General features: G+C 37.9%; 1 protein-coding gene across 3 annotated transcripts in view; it reads left to right on the top strand.

Annotated features, from left to right (window-relative positions):
- Nucleotides 1–1,715: 1,715 nt before the first annotated feature.
- CHODL (chondrolectin) overlaps nucleotides 1,716–21,023 on the top strand; it is a 32,011-nt gene continuing 12,703 nt past the window's right edge. For 2 of the 3 annotated variants that reach the window (XM_042999236.1, XM_042999237.1), the window contains exon 1: nucleotides 9,325–9,884. In XM_042999236.1, the coding sequence (XP_042855170.1) occupies nucleotides 9,806–9,884 (79 nt within the window). In that variant the 5' untranslated portion in view covers nucleotides 9,325–9,805. Of the gene's footprint in view, nucleotides 1,846–1,945; nucleotides 2,018–9,324; nucleotides 9,885–21,023 lie in introns of those variants that run through there. The other variant, XM_042999238.1, reaches the window with a different exon arrangement.

Here is a 21,023-nt window from a genome sequence, read left to right as displayed (position 1 = left end):
TTTCCTCTTAAAATAATATAGATTTAGAATGTCCACTTATATTTGCATCATATGTTGGTTATTAAATGAGTCAAATCTCCTTCATTTTTTCGGAATCTCAAAAGCCTTCTCCATATTTGAGCTATGATTGCCTTTGGTAGATTCTGAACATTTTCACCCTTATCTAGGGCTTTATAGCTATTTATTGATTGAAATTCTGATTTTCAAAGTGTGCTTTATGAATCCCACGGGCTCAACAAAGTATCTCTGAGGTTTCTTTGGAAAGAAATATGGTCATGATGGCCACTTTATTTGGATGTTTTTATTTCTTTTAGGCCTCACCTCAATACCACACTAAAAATGGCAATTGTGGAGTTCAGCAAATGAGCAAGTAGCTTCATAATTCAGAAAGGTTGCGGCCACTTGATGAAAAATTATAAAATATTTTAAATCCTAATAATTTTGACATGAATTTCAGATAACATTTGAACAATAAATGCATGTTCCTATTTCTATTTATAGCTTCAATATCTGACAGTCAAATAGTGAACATTATATAAGAAAACATTCAGGTAAAATTTTATTCTACAATTACTATCTGTAGGCTTTTGAAAAATCTTAATTGATGTCAACATGTATTGAATTCCTAATACTAGGTACTGGGATACAGTATCTTTTCTAATGTGGTATCTGCCCTAAAGTGAACTGATGTGTGCTAATGTGGTATCTGCCCTAAAGGAGACTGATGTGGGCACATAAAGGGACATAATGTACTTGCCTGACTACTGGGGGAGAAGTATAATGTAATATTTTTAAAAACCAGAGCAAGAAAATATTCTTTTCTGGCTATTAAAAAATAAATTTCAGGGTGCCTGGCTGGCTCCATATGTTAAGTGTCTGACTCTTGATATGGGCTCAGATTGTGATCTTGTGGTCCTGAGTTCAAGCCCTGCATTGGGCTCCACGCTGAGTGTGGATCCTGCTTGGGGTTCTCTCTCTCCATTTCTTTCTGCCTCTCGCCACCCTCTCAAAAAAATAAACTTAAAAAAATATACAAATAAGTTTCATATAGATATGAGGTGATAGTCACATGCAACATATCAAGGTGTAGGTGGGCACTATTTGGGGCAAATTAAAAGTTTACCAGGCAAATTGGGACATGTGGTCATTGTATTCGTGGAAGATGTTACTGACAGGAGCATATAGCTGTGTGATAGTAAAAAACAAAATTTAGAGTGTCTGACACTAAATTCAGATGGCTGAATTTTGGACTCATGTGCACACCGTCTCATTAAGAATACTTACAGCTGGGGCGCCTGGGTGGCGCAGTCGGTTAAGCGTCCGACTTCAGCCAGGTCACGATCTCGCGGTCCGTGAGTTCGAGCCCCGCGTCAGGCTCTGGGCTGATGGCTCGGAGCCTGGAGCCTGTTTCCGATTCTGTGTCTCCTTCTCTCTCTGCCCCTCCCCCGTTCATGCTCTGTCTCTCTCTGTCCCAAAAATAAATAAAAAATGTTGAAAAAAAAATTAAAAAAAAAAAAAAAAAAGAATACTTACAGCTGAAGTCACACTGATTCCACATTTCTGCAGAATAGGAAGATATATTTAAACTAAGATTCTTGAATCCAAGTGACATGGATTACACTTGAAAACTTCCCCCCTTGCAAGTCTGACATCCTTTACTATTAGTAAAGGAAAGGAAAGTTTGGAAATTTAGAAGACTTTCATCTCTGCCACAGGAGTAACCAAGTGTGGAGGAGAGGAAGGTGTCTTATGCTGGATGAAGTTATCCAAGTTTCCTCCCTACCCACCATTCACGTAAGCAGGAAAAGAAAAAGGAGAAGTTACAAAACCTGACTTCAGGTGAAGGTAAAAAACTTAATTCAGAGATTCATTCATTCTTTCATTTATTTATTTATTCATTTATTTCATTTATTTATTTATTATTGTTTATTTATTTATTTATCAGGCACCTACAGATAAGGAATAAAATCAGCTCAAATCTCATACCATCTAGTGGGAAAAGGCAAACATTAAACAGGTAAACAAGTATAGCCCCAGTTGTAACAATAAGTGTGATATGTGCTCACTAAATGTATGTTGAATGAATAACAGCTGCAGTCATAAATATAGGCTGAGAGACGGATAAGCAGGGGAGGATTTGGATTATATTACAGAGAAGGTCATTCTGTAGATGTACGCAGAGGTAGAAGGACAGTGTCATCTTTTCTATCATGATCATCATAAAGAGAAGAATTCTTAGTGCCCTGAACTTTTAACTTGAGTTAAGGAAAACAATACAGAGTGTGGGAGAAGATTGCAGGGTTCCGGTGGCCCTCAACAGGTTAGAATAAACCATGCGGAGTAACATGTTTAGGGAGACGTTGAAGAGTACAGGTGGGAGGATTGATTAAGGGATTAAGATATTGAGGCTTTCATTTTATTGCCAATAAGTGTTTTTTCAAAAGTCATTAGAATTACGTGGTAACGAGCTCTAGTGGAGATGAACTTGAATTCACAATGATTACCCCAGTCTTGTTTAGAGAACTTTATATCTTTTTGTAACTGTTGTATTACTTGACTTCATAAATATTTAAAAATATAATCCATTCTTCATCCTTTTAGTTTCAGATTAAATGACTCCAACCTGTTAGGGACAATAGGAGGTACTTAGCTACCTACATTCATGATGATTTCTTGTCTCTCTGATCTTGAAAGCTCTTGAAAGTTAAAGCTGCCTTATGAATCTTTGTGTTCATTCTCTAGACAGCAATCTTATAGCATCATTTTTTTAAAATGTAATATGGTAATTAATTAATTAATTTTGGGGGGTATAAAGAATTTCACAATAGAAATGTACTTACTTTTATTATTTTTTTTCCCTTTCTTCAGGTTTCTTTCAAAGGGGTTTCTTTGGAATACAGAATATATAGACTATATTACAGGTAGATGGTAACTTTTACATATAAAAAAGTGTAGTCCAGAGGATAAAGAGACTTTTATGGGTGCTGATATCTATGAGTTATCTGACACCATGTTCCTTGCTGCTCCCCAAATTTCCATTTTGCTGTGCTGCAGTATACGCACGCATTTGGCATGTAAGCCACTTACCCTTAGAAACAAACAGTATATGAATAAATAGTGAAGCGACAGATGTACCTCCAGAAGGATATTTAAATTGATTTTTTGTCCTAATACCTTTGTTTTCTTTCCCAAATTCCCTCTAACTTGATATGTAATCCTACATTCCCCAGATTATTGCTATTGTGGTTGCTTTGACACCAGTGTTTTGTAGTTACTTGGTATTTTTGGAGAAATGCTGAATATTTGTGAATATCATAAAGGCATATTTTATGTTTTCTAGGTCTTTAGCTATTTCTCTTCCTGACACACTTTCCTTTTCAATAAAGTAGAGCACTTTTATGGAAAAAAATCTTGGCTTATCAAATATTCATTCATAGTTTTATGGTCTCTTAGCTGGATTTTCTTTCACTCGACACTCAGTTTCAGTTTGCTTTGTTTGAATTTTCCATTTATATGGCATTTGTGGATATGTTGATCTGTTACTCAAAGGACCATAGCAGATTTTCCAGGACTGCTCTTTTCTGATGTATTTGGAAATCAAATAAGAGAGTGTACCCATTCATTATAAATTGGCATAGTCTTTTTTATAGAAACAGAGAAAGAGAGGGAGGGAGGGAGGAAGGTAGAAAAGGAGGGAAAGAAGGAAGAGGGGGATGAAAAAAAGAGGAAAATTGTTAGTCTTTCTTAATGTTAAAGAAATAGAACTTTATGCAAAGCTGAAAAGGCTTTAGAAATAACCTAGCTTAGTGTTTCCCAACTTCTTTGAGCATTTTTAACATGCATATTTTTCCACGATACCTACATAATAACTATTGTTTTTCAACAAGTTTTAATAAAAAAATGTGGAAAAAAGTTTTATGAATTTAGTGACATTTAAAGATTTAATTTTCATCTGTATATATTTGAAAAATTAGTGAATATATGCAGATAAGACTTATTATGGCTGGGGATGATTTAGTGCACATAAAGATTAAGATTTGAAAAATTTGTGAAATAACAATATTTCTGGGGCAGAATGCCATCCAGTCAGGAAGCACAGCATTTCTCCAACTCATTCTTTTTATATTTTATTTATTTTAACTTTTATTTATTTATTTTTTTTTATTTTAGAGAGAGAGAGCATGAGCAGAGGAAAGGGGCAGAAAGAGACAGAAAGAGAGAGAGAGAGATAGAGAATCTCAAGCAGGCTCCGTGCTTGGCACAGAGTTTGAAATGGGGCTCAATCCCACTACCCTGGGATCATGACTTGAGCCAAAATCAACAGTTGGACGCTAAACCAACTGAGCCATCCAAGCACCCCTGCATTCTTTTTATATTTTAAAAGTAAAAACTAAAAAGGTGAAGAAATGTGCCCCAAATTATATTAACGGAAAATTTAGATTATGATTCTGCTAGTTAAGTAATTCTCCATAGCACAATACTCAATGAAGATTTTGTCAACTACATACCTAGATAATTCAGGCCAGACTCTTGAAGTAAGGATGACCACAGTTTATCCTTTCTTTTTTTTTTCAGTTTAATTATCTCACTTTTGTTTACTTGTATACATGTATATTAACACCAGATTCAGTAATTGAGAAGTATTGGTTCATGCTAGATTGATAGCAATGGTACCCAATTGCATTGCTTTAAATTAATAAAGAAGCGTTAAAAGGAAAATTTAATTTACTGAGTTGATATTTAGTTAGACATTCACATAAATTCTGATAAGATATAATTGAACTTTACAAATATTTTTAACTGCTCACCTGAATGGTCAGAGCATGTAACAGACTCAGTAGTTCCTAAATTTAAACTTCAAAGGATAGGAAAGCATGTTTTTGAAGTGTATATAATTCTTCATTAAATCTCTAACAACCTTATGAACATTAACACTGTCTTAAAAAGCGCTGTCAAGGCTAAAACTTCTACTGGAATTATAAAGAAGAGTCGGACTGGCTCCTGAATGAGGTAGGTCATGTATCCTATTGCACAGACGTGTTTTGAAAAGAACGAGTAAATCATGGGGGAATTGGTCCAACTGTTCATTCTTACAATGAGCCAATTACATGCCTGCACAGATGTCAAGGTGTCATTTCTGAAGAATAGGGAGGATAAACCTTGGATTCAATGCTGTCTTCCTGGAAATGACAACTATTATTTAGAAAATAATAAACTGTTTTTGCCTACTGCAAAAATGGTTATATTGTAGTCATTTTATTTTTTGACTTTCAAACATTTGTTTTATTATCTCACGGCAATATTTTGATAGTTGTCAAGAGAGTTATTAACCATCATTAAATAAAGTGTAATAGAATGAATAAATTAGTTAATATTGGATTTCAATACCATTTCAGATATATTAGTTATAATAAGTTTAAGCATTCTAATAAATCTCTTTTGTAGGCCAGTGCTCTGGACTGAATGTTTATATGCTCCCCCCAAATTCATATGTTGAAATCTAACCCCCCAGTGTGATGATATTAGGAGGTGGGGCCTTTGGGAGACAATTAGATCATGAGAGTGGAGACCTCTTGCGTGGGACTGTGCCCACAGAGAGCTCTTTAGTTCCCTTTTCATCATATAAATATCTAACCGCAAGTTGGCAGTTTGTAACCCAGAAGAGGGTCCTCAATGGAACCCTACCATGCTGGTACCCTGATCTCTGATTTCCAGCCTCAATGACCGTAAGAAATAAAGTGCTGTTGTTTGTAAGTCACTCCGTCTATAATTCTTTATTATAGGAGTCTGAACTAAGACAACCATATTGGTCACTTTTTGCTGTAGAACAAATATGAATGAACCCTGCTGTGGCTGTGGCTAAAACCACTGTACAGAGCTGCTCAAGTGAGAAGCCACTGAATGCAAATTGGTGCCTGGAATTCAGACTGTCTGTCCTTGAGGCTTATTAATGGACATAAGAAACAGATGCTCACCGGGAGTTGCAAACATCTGAAAGGAAATAGGGACAGTGAAGGAGTAAGTTGTATATTTGGGACAGACAGATTCCACAGCACACTATTAAGAGGCCTGATGTCACTTTTCAAAACTTTGGATGTTGCTTAATTGATGTTTTAGAGCCTCTGGAGACTCAGTGGTTGAATAATGCCTGAGATTTCTTTGGGACCATTCTTATTGAGATTACCTGTCTATTTTGGGGCTTGAAAAGACACATTTTAAGTTGTTGAGTCAACGTTGAACTTTTTAGCTTAAACAGTTTGAAGTTCTTGTTTGATTTTTTTTTTTTTAAGTGGTCAGAGAATCTTAACTTGAAACCTCTCAGGATTGTCACTGATGTGGTGTTATCACACCTTGGTTTCAGGAAATCTGGAGGCTGAACTCTACACATGTGCAAAAATTCCTCACATAACCCTAGTTTCTCTTGGTTGCCCTTAAGGGAACTCTTATCTCCTGATTGATCAGAAAGCAGTTCTTAAATTTCTGGAACTGAAATGTGTTTGCTATAAGAAAGTCCTTTGTCTTTTATGATAACTTATGCATACTCACAGGGAAAAACAGCCATTTCTTTAAAAAATTAATATCTGTTGCTATCCCCTAAACCCCAGGTTTTTTAAAATGGAATTTTGTTGAAAATTTTAAATTTATATCTCCCACTTTGCTATATAAAAAAAATTATTTCAGAGAGTTTCCCCCCCTCCCATACTCTCCGAAGAGAATATCAGGTGCCACTAAAATTCCATATTTATGACTATCCAAAATGTGCTCTCTGAATTTATTTTAATGATGATTCATCCAGATGTTTTCTGGTGATGGAGAAACAAAGAAAAAAGCTGGTATTATTAACCAATCCCTTTAAAAGCATTACATCTAAAAAGACCTTTTAATGATTTGTTGTCTTGATAAGTCAGACAGCTCCTAGGATAACTTCTGAGTAGCCTTAGTTAATGGGTGCAGCCACTCTGAACCGATATAATCGTAGCCTAAAGATAACAAACTATATTTTAGAAGTCTGTGCAACCATATTGAGGATACAGTTTTTACTGCAATTTGGATTTTCTGGAGTACTAAAACAACAGAGCTCCCTCTTGCCAATAGTAGCTTCATGGACTGGCTAACTTTTTTGGCATCTGAGCCATTTAGGACATTGGGGTGTATGGATATGTAGGAAATCCACTGGTATTCCTTCCCAAATAGAGAACTTTCCACGACAGCCCTGGGCCATGTGAATATCTGGGAATAGGATGGCACAGGAGAAACGAGCCCCTGTCAAGAATCCTAATTCCGTAGGCATGTGGGGCACTCAGGTAATCAATCAGCCATTGAGGGTTATCATGCTCAACCTGGACAAATGCTAGAGAACGCCTACGAAAATACCTAATTCCTCATTCCTCTATGCTAACCATGACACTGCATTCAGACTTCCACTCCAGTCATTATTACATTTCTTTCTCCACACTGGACTCTGAGTCCCTGGAGCAGCTTTCTGACCACAGCCACACCCAGTGACACTATGACAGGATTTACAGGGCTGAGCTATATACATCTCCATGCCTTTGAGGATTTATATTTTCCATTTCCATTCAAAATCCCAGCAGTTCCTGCTTCTTTTGGACATCCAGCTAGTAGTGAAACAATATCCATACTCTCTGTAAGATTTACTAATTGCCCATGGCCCTGTGACAAATTAGTAATTTAATAGTGATACAAGGAAAAATAAAGTGATAGACATTATTATGATTATTGTGAAATTACACTTTCTTGAGTAGGGTGGATTTAATAATCCTTAAGGTCTTTATAAGTGAAATTTTTATTCTGCAAGACTTGTTCTTACTGTAGCAAGATTTACCTTCTTTTTCCCAAGAAAGCCATTCAATAAATATTCAGAGTGTACTTGTGGCTTATGAAAACCAAAGACAGGGAGGTGTTATTGGAAAATGCACCACCCATTAAAACCAAAGGATTTTATTTCACAAATCTTGGTGCATTAATTTTTTTTAAATTTTTTTTAATGTTTATTTATTTTTGAGACAGAGAGAGACAGAGCATGAACAGGGAAGGGGCAGAGAGAGAGGGAGACACAGAATCTGAAACAGGCTCCAGGCTCTGAGCTGTCAGCACAGAACCCGACGCCGGGCTTGAACTCACGGACAGTGAGATCATGACCTGAGCCGAATCGGACGCTTAACCGATCAAGCCACCCAGGCGCCCCAAATCTTGGTGCATTTAAAGCATCATAATGAGAAAATACCAATTCTACCGAAGCTCATTATAAGAGTATCCTCAGGGTTCCTATCAGGGACTAGATATAGATGAAACACCTTTTTTTAAAAAAAGTTTGTTATTATTGAGAAAGAGAGAGAGACAGAGACTGCAAGTGGGGGAGGGGCAGAGAGAGAGGGAGACAGAATCCCAAGCAAGCTCCACACTGTCAGCGCGGAGCCCCAATGGTGGGCATGAACTCACAAACTGCCCAGATCATGACCCGAGCAGAAATCAAGAGTCCAGTGCTTAACCAACTGAGCCACCCAGATGCCCCTCGATATAGATGAAACGCTTGGGAACTTCTTTCCAATACTGCAGGTTAAAATCTAGCATCCTTGGCGGGACTGAAACAATGAAGACAAGTCAGGTAAGGGAAAAAAAATGTCTTTGTGGGTTTTAGAATGCTTTACTTTTAATAGAAACCACAGGTCAGGGAGAGATGAGTGCAAAGAAATACATACATTTACATCCAAGAAATTCCCAAGTATTCAGAATATTTGCGTTAATGGTTTTCTCTGGAGCTGCAAATACTGAGATGGAAATCATTTGGGAAAACCGTGCTTTAAATATTCTTCTCTTCAATTTGCTCCTGTGGCAATTTAGTTAAACAACCTGCTTGGAAGTAATCTATTTGCAGAACCTAGGTGGGGAAAAACCTGCCACGTTATATAATTCACCGAGCAGGTTTTGGCTCCCGCTTCGCCAATCCATCTTGAATAGTGGCTAGTGCCCTGAATCTAGCAATACATATGATCAAGCAATTTAGCACAAAAAGAGAAAGGCCCCACAACTTGGCATCCCCGTGGACATTAATCTTTGAGAAAACCAAATGGATCCAACTTTTGCCAGAGTTTAATAGCAAAGCTGTCACATTTCACACAAACGAGTATCGGGTCTGTTAGCGAATGGGAAGAGGGCACCCGGGGAAGCGGAGGGGAGGAGGTGGGGCTGCTGACTGCACTCTTTTTCAAAGTGGCTCTAGTTTTTAGGGGAGGGGCTGGGATGCTCCGCAGAGCGGGAGAGACGAAGTAGTTAAAAATCATTGCTAGCGAGAGGGGCTGGAACCCTGGGATGTGGGTATATAAGACCGCGCCTGCAGCACAGCGCCGCCGCCGCCGCCGCTGCTGCTGCCGCCGCTGCCGCCTTGAGAGCCGGGACTAGGCACACGGGCTCATTCCTACGCTAGCCAGAGGCCGGGGAGAGGGGCACAGGGCGCGAGTGGGGTCCAGCCCGGGGGTCCAGCCCGGGGCTTCCGCTTCACCTCTGGGGCAGGCGCGGGACCCTCTAACTTCTACTTCCTCTCCTTCAACGCGTACCCGCCGTGTGGTCCGCTCTAGCCCATCACACCCGCGCGCGGCACGAGCGCGCTAGGCTGCAGGCCCCGCCGAAGGCAATGAGTGCAGGCGGCCGGCCAGCTGGGCTCCGGCGGTGGGAGTAGGGCCCGGAGGGGAGGCAGGGAGGCTCAGAGGTTAGAGCTACCGCTGCGCGGCGGGCAGAGGCCGTCTTCGCTCCGCGCAACACCTGCTGCTGTCGCCGCGCCGCGATGAGCCGCGTGGTCTCGCTGCTGCTGGGCGCCGCGCTGCTCTGCGGCCACGGAGTTTTCTGCCGCCGGGTGGTCAGCGGTGAGTCAGGGGGCCGCCCGTTGGGCGGATGAGCCGGGAGAGGGGACCGCGGGGCGCGCGGACGAGGGTGGTGCGGGACCGCCCGTCCTGGGGTGAAGGCTCTCCTGGAGGTTGGAAACCTGTGCAGGGTACGGGGCCGAGATGAGCAGGGGGCGTGGGGGTGGGGGGAAAAGATCGTATTCAGCTTTCTTCCCCTCCCCCACAAAACACGCACAGAGAAAAGTTTCAATTTTTTGGAAGTGCCTGGTTCCGTAGCTGTGAAGCGAGCTCTGCTTCATCATGAGCACTACAGCGTTTTCCAGGAGTAATTTCCACCTTCTTTGTAAGGGAGTTGGCCACCGGGCAGGGCTTGGCACCTGCAAAAAGGGGTGGGGTACCATGGAGCAGGCAGAGGAAACCCAAAGCCGTAAGAACCACTGCAGAAATGTCACCCCCTGTTGGTCTGGCTCGACTTCAGTCTCCGCACGGTGTTCACTCGGATGATTTCCCAGCCCAGACCTGCTAGCTGTGGGGCGCTCACAGACTCCCGGGCGCACAGCCTTTGTTCTCAGGGAGCGCTGACGAAGAACGGGGGACTGACCGATCATTGTAGACTCCTTTCCTTTGCACGCCTTATTCCAACTTAGGGACTTCTCAGAAAATGAAGTCAGCTCGAGTTGGGCAGAGGTGTACATGGTAATGACCGCAGGTCCATGCACACGGTAGGTGCCCATTTAGGTGGATTGAGTCAGTGTCAGGGAAATGGGTCAGAATTGGCAAGCTTCCCAGCATTCGCTCTGATTTTAATTTTTCTTCGACTTCTGTTCTGTTGTTGAGTAATTTATATCGTATTCACCCTTCCTTACTTTTGGGCAAGGACTCTTAAAGAAAACACGAAGAGTTTCAAAAGCTTAGGGTGAATGAGTTGGGCCTTACAGGAAACTTGAGCATAACCATCCTTATTGAAATTTCTTGAGATGTTGATTAAAGTGTTTCTGTAAAAACGGGAACCCTCTTGCACTGTTGGTGGGAATGCAAATTGGTGCAGCCACTCTGGAAAACAGTGTCGAGGTTTCTCAAAAAATTAAAAATAGATCTACCCTATGACCCAGCAATAGCACTGCTAGGAATTTACCCAAGGGATACAGGAGTGCTGATGCATAGGGGCACTTGTACCCCAATGTTTATAGCAGCACTCTCAACAATAGCCAAATTATGGAAAGAGCCTAAATGTCCATCAACTGATGAATGGATAAAGAAATTGAGGTTTATATACACAATGGAGTACTACGTGGCAATGAGAAAGAACGAAATATGGCCCTTTGTAGCAACGTGGATGGAACTGGAGAGTGTGATGCTAAGTGAAATAAGCCATACAGAGAAAGACAGATACCATATGTTTTCACTCTTATGTGGATCCAGAGAAACTTAACAGAAACCCATGGGAGAGGGGAAGGAAAAAACAAAAAAAGAGGTTAGAGTGGGAGAGAGCCAAAGCATAAGAAACTCTTAAAAACTGAGAACAAACTGAGGGTTGATGGGCGGTGGGAGGGAGGGGAGGGTGGGTGATGGGTATTGAAGAGGGCATCTTTTGGGATGAGCACTGGGTGTTGTATGGAAACCAATTTGACAATAAATTTCATATACTGAAAAAAAAAAGAGAAAGAGAAACCAGAAAAAAAAATAAAGTGTTTCTGTAAATATTTGTTGAATGTAGGTGAGCATGTGTTTTAAGTGTGGAAGTTATTTTTTTTTTTTAATGTAAAAAGCACAAATTCCCTTTCACATTCTGTGCATCTGTATAACAGGTGTCACTAGAGGTAGAGATAGATGACAAATGACATGTACTTAATCAGTAGTGAAGCCAGACCTTTAGAAACTGACATATTAAGCTTAATTGTTGCTGATCTTCCCCTCAGCAATATGTGATGTTCTGCATCTTAAGAATATAATTCTTAAATGTCTAGTTATCAATCATTTTCCACTAACTTTTGGCCCTCTGGAGACACTGGAATTAAATACACTGATACACTGTGAACTATCATTTGGACATACATGCTGCTTATATAGGGGGTGGGGGAGGAGAAAATCAGAGTCTTTATATTTATAAAATGAAAACTTTACAGTATCAGGTAAGGATGTCACAGGAGCCATAATATTAGATCCTTTCCCCCTTAATTTGGCTTTGAAGAAAAAGTGTATTATATAGACCTGAGTGTGTCAGTTACATATTTGGCTGACTTTGTGTTTATGAGAATTACTCTTACAAATAAATGAACAGCACAGACCAGGCTTTTAGCATATGGTGTTTTTTAAACACATAGAAACACTCCATTGACTTAAGTAGTATCCATTTGGCATATTCTTGTTTATATGCCATAAACTTTGCGGAAAAGAAATATATAAAGTAAAAACAGAACTTAAAAGATTATTAATGAGAAGTTTATTTTGTGTTGTATTATTGCATAAATTGTTGCAAACCTTTTGCTGTGTTTTCCTATTAAATATTTATAAGCATATTGTAGGTGACATCTGGAAAATTTCTAATTAACTGAACATGATTTATTTGATTTAACATAAATGATGATGTTTACTTGATATCAAAACAATTATTTAGTTATGTTTTTCTTATGACTATTTTAATTGCCTTTGGCCCTAAAAATCACATTAAAATTCGATCATTATAAACTTGTGACTTTATCCTTTGAAGACAAATTTTTAAAAATATATTTTCGCCATAATAGCATGAGTGCAGACAGTCTAAAAAATGACATGTTGAAAGTTGTAGGTCTACTGTCTGCCTGATCAGTGTTAAGTTTTGAGGTATGCATCAACTTTTTCCTGCCACTGGGGGCTATTTACCAAAATTCTAATCGAGTGTCTGCCCAATGCAAGAAGCTTTCAGGGGCCATTATTAGGAAAATACTTATATTCTATTTGCTAAATATCAGTACAGCTATTAGTAATTAAATACTACTAATTAAACACCAGAAAAAAGGCAGGAACTTGCAAAGTAACCCTCTATAAAAATTTTCTTCGTTTTAGCACTTTAAAATATTCAATAGGATACTCTCCAATACTTTTAAATACATCACTGTTTTAAAAATAGAAAGCATTATTTATAAATGAAGTTAAAATATTTTAATAAGAAATTACATTTCAAACTTCATCATCATAATCTGTCCCATAAGGGTTAATAGCATCAAGCAGTAATAGTTAAGTGTTTTTATAGGTTAGTGGTCATGCTTATTCTGATGCACAAATATGTAATAAAAATAGATAACCACGAGAGTGATTTCATGAATTAAAGAGTATTTAATGCAAGACTTAATGAATTTATGAGTCAAAGTTGTGAACTACTTTTAGGATCTGAGATTTGTACTGATTTGTTGCTGAACACAGATGTGTAGAGAATATTTGTAGGAAGTACAATCATTTAATTCTGTGACTTTACTGGTAGATAATGACATCTTTAGGACAAAGATAAGAGGATTTTACTTATGGGGACATGGATACATATGAAAAAGAAGTGTTCAAAACTCAGGTTTCTAAGATGGGAAGATATGTCTGAAGAGCATGTGGATACTTTTAAACATTTTAAGTGTTTTAAAGTAATGAATTTTTTTAATTCTTGCTTTTTCTTTTTAGTACACATAGCGGTGATCCCCCATTTGTTGATGCAGCAAAATGGCACTAAGTGTATTTCATGGTGCCTCCAAATTTCTGCAGAAAAATGTAATATGTATTAATTTGAACTCATTAAAATTGGCATGCATTTTACATTGGAGTCTGGGTGATTTAGACATATTTCTTTTATTGTGAAGATGCCACAGAATTATGCAAGTGCGTGGGTGGTGACCAGTAGTCCATAGATTATTATGATAGCAAAGGAGATACAAAAAAAATCTGCTGAGCATATCTCAGCCTGTGGTACTATTGCATGACATCATCAAAAGCATAAAGTGATGACAGAGCAGTTTTCAAAGATGCAATTACTTTAAGTATCTCTTGGGCAAGAAAGGAACACATTAATCTTATTACTAGTCATCTAATAAATTACACATCTATCGTAGCCATTACTCCTTAACTGCTATTTTTCATTATTTTATAGTTTTGTTTTTATAACTCTTCTTCCTGAGGAAGGTAATATCTATTACATTAATGTTAAAAAAGAGGTAGTATTATATAAAGGGGTCCAGGGTGGAAACCCAGCTGATGTTCTCACTAGATTTTATAACAGCTTTCTGTGCTAGGCACTTGGCACACAGGTGGATGGCTGTACACAACTTTCAGGCGGGATTGTTTCTTTCACTGTGGTAACATATTACTGGTAATATAACATGCCTGACAACTTGACTGAAGTTACACTTTTTGTAACTGGGAAAAATTCATTTGGGCTTTGCTTTATTTGGAAAAATGAAAGAACTAGATAAAATAATTAAGGCTGCATGTGGTTTGAAAATATGAGATAGATGTCCCAATATTAATCCCATGTCTAATTGTAGAGTAATAGAAAATTCACAAGCTGCTCAGAAAAACAAACTCTCAAGGCACAAACCCTTGCATATAGTAGCAGTGCTAATCAATAACAGATCAACACTAATAATTATAACAAGGAAAACCCAAATAATGTGTATTCATCAGTCCCTTTATTTATTCATTAAATATTTCACTTTAGAAAAAATACTACATTTGAGACACATATGGAGGCAGCATAGACATCTGGGTGAAGGCATGGACTGAGGGGCTAGACTGCCTGATTCACAACCCCGATTTATGAGCTGTGTGAATCCGGCAAATTATCTAACTTTTCTATGCCCCCTTGCCTCATTTTTAAAATAGGATGAGATCTACGTGATGAGACCAACAGCACAGGATTGTTGGAGGGTCAAGGGGTTTGAAAAGATTTGTGCAGATTGTGTCATGCACAGAGGTGTGTCCCAAGAAGCTGAGAGGGAGCTCAGTATGCAAGTTCTGCGCCTGGAGCTGAGGCCACCTAGAGGAAAACACTACTTTTTCTAGCTCAACAGCCTGTATCACCAGGAAAGAACAGCTTTTCCTAATTTACCCAAAGGTGTGGATTGCGCTAGCAGTGAGAACATCCATGCTAAACTACTGATAAATGTCTGGCTATTATTATTTATCTGTATTTCTTTAGAACTCCTAACCACGCTCCCTTTAGGTAAGAAAACTGAGGCCAGGAACATTTAAGTAATGTTCCCAGTGTACCTACAATTCAAGTATAGCTCTGGGATTCAAAACCAGTTCTTTCTGATTGAATGCTTGAACTTTTAGGTCACAAAGTTACTTGGTTTACCATTTGCTATTTAGACCTCAATTTTAAATATGCATAGTAGGGGTGCCTGGGTGGCCCAGTTGGATAAGTGTGAGTTTGAGCAAGGAGTCCCATTACCTTCTCAAAGCTTGTCGTATTTCCCAGTGGGAGAGGTAGGGCCTTGCAAAGCTGGCACCACCATTCACGAAATGACCCAGGGTTCCAGTTTTGAGTTTGTTTATTAATGTAAGAAAATAGATTCCAGCACACTCATAATAGCACATTATGTTTTTTTTTTAATTTTTTTAACGTTTATTTATTTTTGAGACAGAGAGAGACAGAGCATGAATGGGAGAGGGTCAGAGAGAGAGGGAGACACAGAATCCGAAACAGGCTCCAGGCTCTGAGCAGTCAGCACAGAGCCCGACGCGGGGCTCGAACCCACAGACCGCGAGATCATGACCTGAGCTGAAGTCGGACGCTTAACCGACTGAGCCACCCAGGCGCCCCGCACATTATGTTTTTAATTGCACTATAAAATCTGTTACAAAAATGAGAGTTTATTATAACAAAACTTTTTTTTTTTTTTAAATAAAGAATAGCTCTTAAGAAGTAGGTGTAATATTGAACACGGAATGCTTCAAAAATTTTTTTTAGTTCAGAAATGTTGGTATTGTTATCAGAGGTCATGTCACTCTGTATAATGTGGGATCTACCCATTTATCAGTTTGATTTTGAGGAGGGGTAAGAAAGAATTAGGAAAAACAAATTATTTTGTGGGATTCTGGTAACATGTCCAAAGTTCAGTCAGTCTGCTTTGGGAAAGATTTATCATGTAGATTCTCTTTTGTACAATTTTTTTTCTTTTTGTAACAAAAAGTAGATCATGATTGAGCCATAGGAATTCATACAATATCTTCTATATTTTTATTAAAAATTATGATATAAACTTAATACTCAATATTGGTAATATATGATGATAGTGTGAGGTATAAGAAAATGTTATTACTTTACTAACAGAGGACTCAACTGTCAGAAAGTTAATAAACATAAGCAAAATAAAGCTAAATCATAGATCCTTTCTATTCAGAAAGAAAAAAGTAAACTGCCATAACTTTATGAATTTGGCTCCAATTTTACATCAAGGTCAAAAGCATTTACTGCCAATATTTAGCTCTAAAGGAATTTCATGACTATGACAGAAGACAAAACTATCTATTCATGGGAATAATAGAATAGCAGAATCTTAGCTGTGACCGTGATAGGAATGTTTACTCTAGTAGGCAGTCCTGAGAATTATCTCTAAACGAAAGTGCATGTGGATATATGTAGTTCTGTATGCATGTATGTATAAAATTAACAGGTGCAGAATCCTAGGTGGAAAGTCTTTTGTCATGCTTGTATATAAAACAACAATCAAAGAATGTTTGTCCTTGGAGATGCTAGGTGACATTTAATAAATTATTGTTAGTATCAATGTTGCTTTGTGTAATAACACTGTGATATGGTTATTTGAATATTCATCTAAATATTTTATGGGTAGTAGAAAAGTAGATGGAAGTCAATGTTGTGGGTGGAAGCTTGTAGAATTCTTATTGTTCAAAACAGTCAATGACAGATTTTATTTGAATGTAACATTTAAAGATCAGAGAAAAGGATTCTCCATGTGATCTCACAGAATGAGAAGAGAGGTCATCTCAATGGTTCTGTAGGAAGATGAGCCTTTACAGAAGTGGGAAAAGTTGCTTCCAGAAGATTTGTATTAATGGAACTTTTCTGGGAATTAGGGCAACATTTGTTTCCCAGCTGTTGGAGTTCCACTGCCATGACAGCCAAATGTGACCATCTGAAATGGTGGTGAGCATTCAATAGCTGCTTTCGCTGGTTTTGCTACAGCTTGGACCAAATCTGCACACGGAAGCTGTAGTCAGTAGTGAAATAGAATTGGATGTAAAGAAATTCACACTGTCAGCTTTACTGATGATATACAAACGGTAGTAAAACTGGACAATGTGTGTGTATCCTTTTGTGAAAACAGACTTGGTAGATCTGAACTGCTAGTGACTTTTCCGTTCAATGTCTGAGGACACAGCTGATATTCGGTGGATACTTTGGAGTGAATATCTGCCTGTGCAAGTACCTGGCCCCTGTTCTGATCCCCGGAGGGTCCCTCTGTTGTGCAGCCACCACAGTCTCTACCTCCTCACCTACGACCCTGGACAACTCCATCCTCCACAACTAAAGAGAGAATACCTGTCACAAACAATGCCATGCCAGCTACCACTTAGGGCCTGTGCAGTATTAGTAATTAGTTTAAATATAATCCCTATCTTAGGTTTTTCTTATATCAGCATTATTTCTCTGTGGACTCACGTAGTGGTGTTACAAATTTCCACATTGCACTAAAGTTCTCTTAAGCATTTTATTCAAATTGCTATCTTTTTAAATTAATTAATTAATTAATTTTTAGAGAGAGAGAGTGTGTGCACATGAGCAGAGGAGGGGCAGAAAGAGAGAGAGAGGGAGAGAATCCCAAGCAGGCTCCATGCTGACAGCATAGAACCCGATGTGGGGCTTGACCCCACGAACCATGAGATCACTACCTGGAGCTGAAATCAAGAGTTGGATGCTTAACTGAGTGAGGCACCCACATGCCCCTCGAAGTGCTATCATATTTTATAAATGAGTTGATTCTTATCATCATTTCTGTGCCCTCACCATAAATAAATCTGTGTTGCACTTATATTTTAATACATTAAAGATCATGAACAGAGACTTTTAGCATATCAATCCCACGTAGGCACCCTCTGAATTTGTGCTAACCTTGTTACATAAATAATGTTTGCTCTTTCAAATTTCTGGTGATTTTTTTTTTTAAGTCGGCTTCTTTTTGACATCTTGCAAAACAATCTTGTTGGACAAGCTTAATATTTCAGAAATGCTGGAGTCAAATCCAAGTCTGAGAGTTCTTGGAGTGAAAAATTGAGCAAGTTGAAAACTCAAGGGAATGCAGTTACGATATATTTTGAGACTTAGAAATATGTAAAGGATGTAGGAGATGAAAATGGAAATAGCTTGTGTTAGAAATGCAGGCACAACACTCACTGGGCTTAATGACAGTTTTAGAATATCATCAGGAACAACCATTTTAAACAATGAAGTCATCACAAAATCTAATAATAAATTAGGAGAAATTAAAATAAATAATTGTATTAGAATCAGCCACTGGGACTTCCATGATCATCTCTCAAGGATTATTTATCTGAGACTGATTTGTCCTCTTGAAGTCTCTTTAATTCCATTTTCCTATGGTCAATCATACTAGCATTTTCATTTTCATTAACAGTTAGTTGGGGAAGTCTGTTAATTTGTTCATATTATTCAGTGTGTTGCTTCTGGGTCCAGATCACAGTTAATGAGACAGAGAGGACTACTGGGTGTTGTGCTTGCGTTGTTCCAACTGCTATTTTATTAGATGGCTGTTCTCAGCTTGTGTCATGATACTGAATGCCTATCACTCAAACACCGTTGTGAGGTTAATGGCCTCTGGATTTCTGCTCCCTCCTGACTTGAGTGTCATCATAGGTCATTAATTGCTGATTCTGGGGGAGAATGGATGTGGTACCAATGTTGACTCAGTGTGGTGTACTATAATTAAGAATCCAATGTTTGAATGCTGTAGTTTTTAGCCAGTGTTTAAGTACAATAACACTCCCTCCCTCCACTACCGACAAATTTTTTTGATCAGCCACAAAATTAAATATCAAGTGAAAAAAAACCTTCAATCCCAACAAGAGTAATGTTCATGAAGATGAATCTTAAGAAAGCAGTAAAGCTATGCCTTAGTTTCTTAGCATTTGACTTTATTTTACATTTACAATTTGAATTTATTTTACATTAAGTGCTTCATAGTCTGTTTTCTGAGGCCAAATCTAAACTGAACTCAGAAAAAGACTAAGAAAGGAGTGGAGGCTATGGACAGTGGGTTGGGATAAAGAAATAACAAACAGACAGAGAGGGATTCGTGGCGGTTTTTAAAGTTGATAGCAGAGATCAGAAGTGACCCAAAGAAGCTAATGAAAAACAAAATGAAACAGGTTGGTCATTCTGGAGATTGTCTATCATTTGGCATACATGTCTGGTGATAATAAGGGGGCAAATCTAAACAACAGAGCGATAGGACTTCCCTTGCTGGTAGTTAGCTGAATCCTGTACACTCTAATATCCCTGATATGTATGTGGATTTATTATGGCCTGATGTTATTATCATCCATAGTGTAGTTAGGAGAAAGTCATTCTGCTTAATATGTAGACAAATGTGAAATTCACATGTAGAGGTGTGTGAAATTTGATTCTGAGAGATTTTTTTAAATCAAACTTTTGCCTGTGTCTTTAAGTCTTCACAGATGTTGTTAGAGCAGAAGTAAACTAGTGATGTCACACAATGAAGTTTTATAAAAGATGATATTCCATTAAGAAGCCTCAAAAATTATTCTAAGCTTCATTTGTTGTTCTCTGTGTGTGTGTGTGTATACACACACACACACAAACACATATATGACTTAAAAATATATGTATATATGTGTATAATGTACACACACATATTTATGTATATACTGTGAAAATCTTTAGAGATATCAGAATAGGTGGCTTAATCAAACGCTGTAATTCATAAAAACCTTTAAAATACAAGTATAAATATAAATTACATTTTAAACTTCCTTTCCAAATTCTGATTATTCTATTTATTTATTCATGGATTTTGGACATTTTGTGGTCCCCAATCTTTATTCCTAAAGAAATATGCAATAAAACTAGCAATAGTTAAGATTACCTGTAAGGAAAGGTAAATTTAAATGAATTTGGATGTGATTTTAATGAAATTCTAATTTAGGGAAAGTTTAAAAGAAATGCAGTGTTACCCCTTTCACACTCATAAAGGAATTAATCTCAACCAGTCTAATAGGGCATTTTTTATAATAAATTTGAAGAAGTCATTTTTATTTGGTGTGTGTTTAATACATAAATGGAGACTCTAAAGCTGAAAAATAATTTGTTCTCAAGTCTGCTAAATATTTATCACCTAATTTGTTTTTAGCTCATTGTTTAACCATCTTTGAAAGATGAGTTTCAACAAATTTCAGCTTACTCTGCTCTCTATCCAAGTTATAGAAATTGACAATAATTAGCAATTGATGAGATTTTTATTTTTTTATTTTTTATCTTTTTAAACTTTTTAAACATTTATTCATTTTTGAGAGACAGAAACTGAGTGTGAGTGGGGGAGAAAGAGAGAGATGGGGAGGCACAGAATCCCAAGCAGGTTCCAGGTTCTGAGCTGTCAGCACAGAGCCCGACGTGGAGCTTGAACCAATGAGTTGCGAGATCATGACCTGAGCCAAAGTCAGATGCTTAATCAACTGAGCCACCCAGGTGCCCCATCTGATGAGATTTTTAATAGCTCCTTTATTTCCTGATGTGTTTATTCCAACCCTAAGCCATTTGGCTTTTTAATATTTAAAATGCCCTTCTTTTCTGTTTGTTTGTTTTAAGTACTTGATTCTCTAAGTTCAAATTTGGGAAATTTTATTTGGAGTTTATGACTCATTTGAGCTGCCTGTGTAAAAAGAGAAGTCATTGGCTGAGCAATTGACACTCACACATAGCATGTCCTATAAAACCAGAAAATATTCAGAGAATTGATAATGAGAATTTTTTCAAAGAGTACTCTAGAAATCTCTCTTGTCACTTTTAATGCTGGATATTAATAAGTTAATTATTACTAGAGTTACCTTCATTCTGGCCTCTATTAACTTTCAATTTCAATGTATTTGCTTTCAGATATATACAATAAAAGCAAATGTTTACACCTTAAATTTTGCCAC

This window comes from Panthera tigris, chromosome C2 (assembly GCF_018350195.1).
Source record: "Panthera tigris isolate Pti1 chromosome C2, P.tigris_Pti1_mat1.1, whole genome shotgun sequence".
Classification (NCBI taxonomy): Eukaryota; Metazoa; Chordata; class Mammalia; order Carnivora; family Felidae; genus Panthera; species Panthera tigris.
This window is presented reverse-complemented; position numbering and strand designations above follow the sequence as displayed.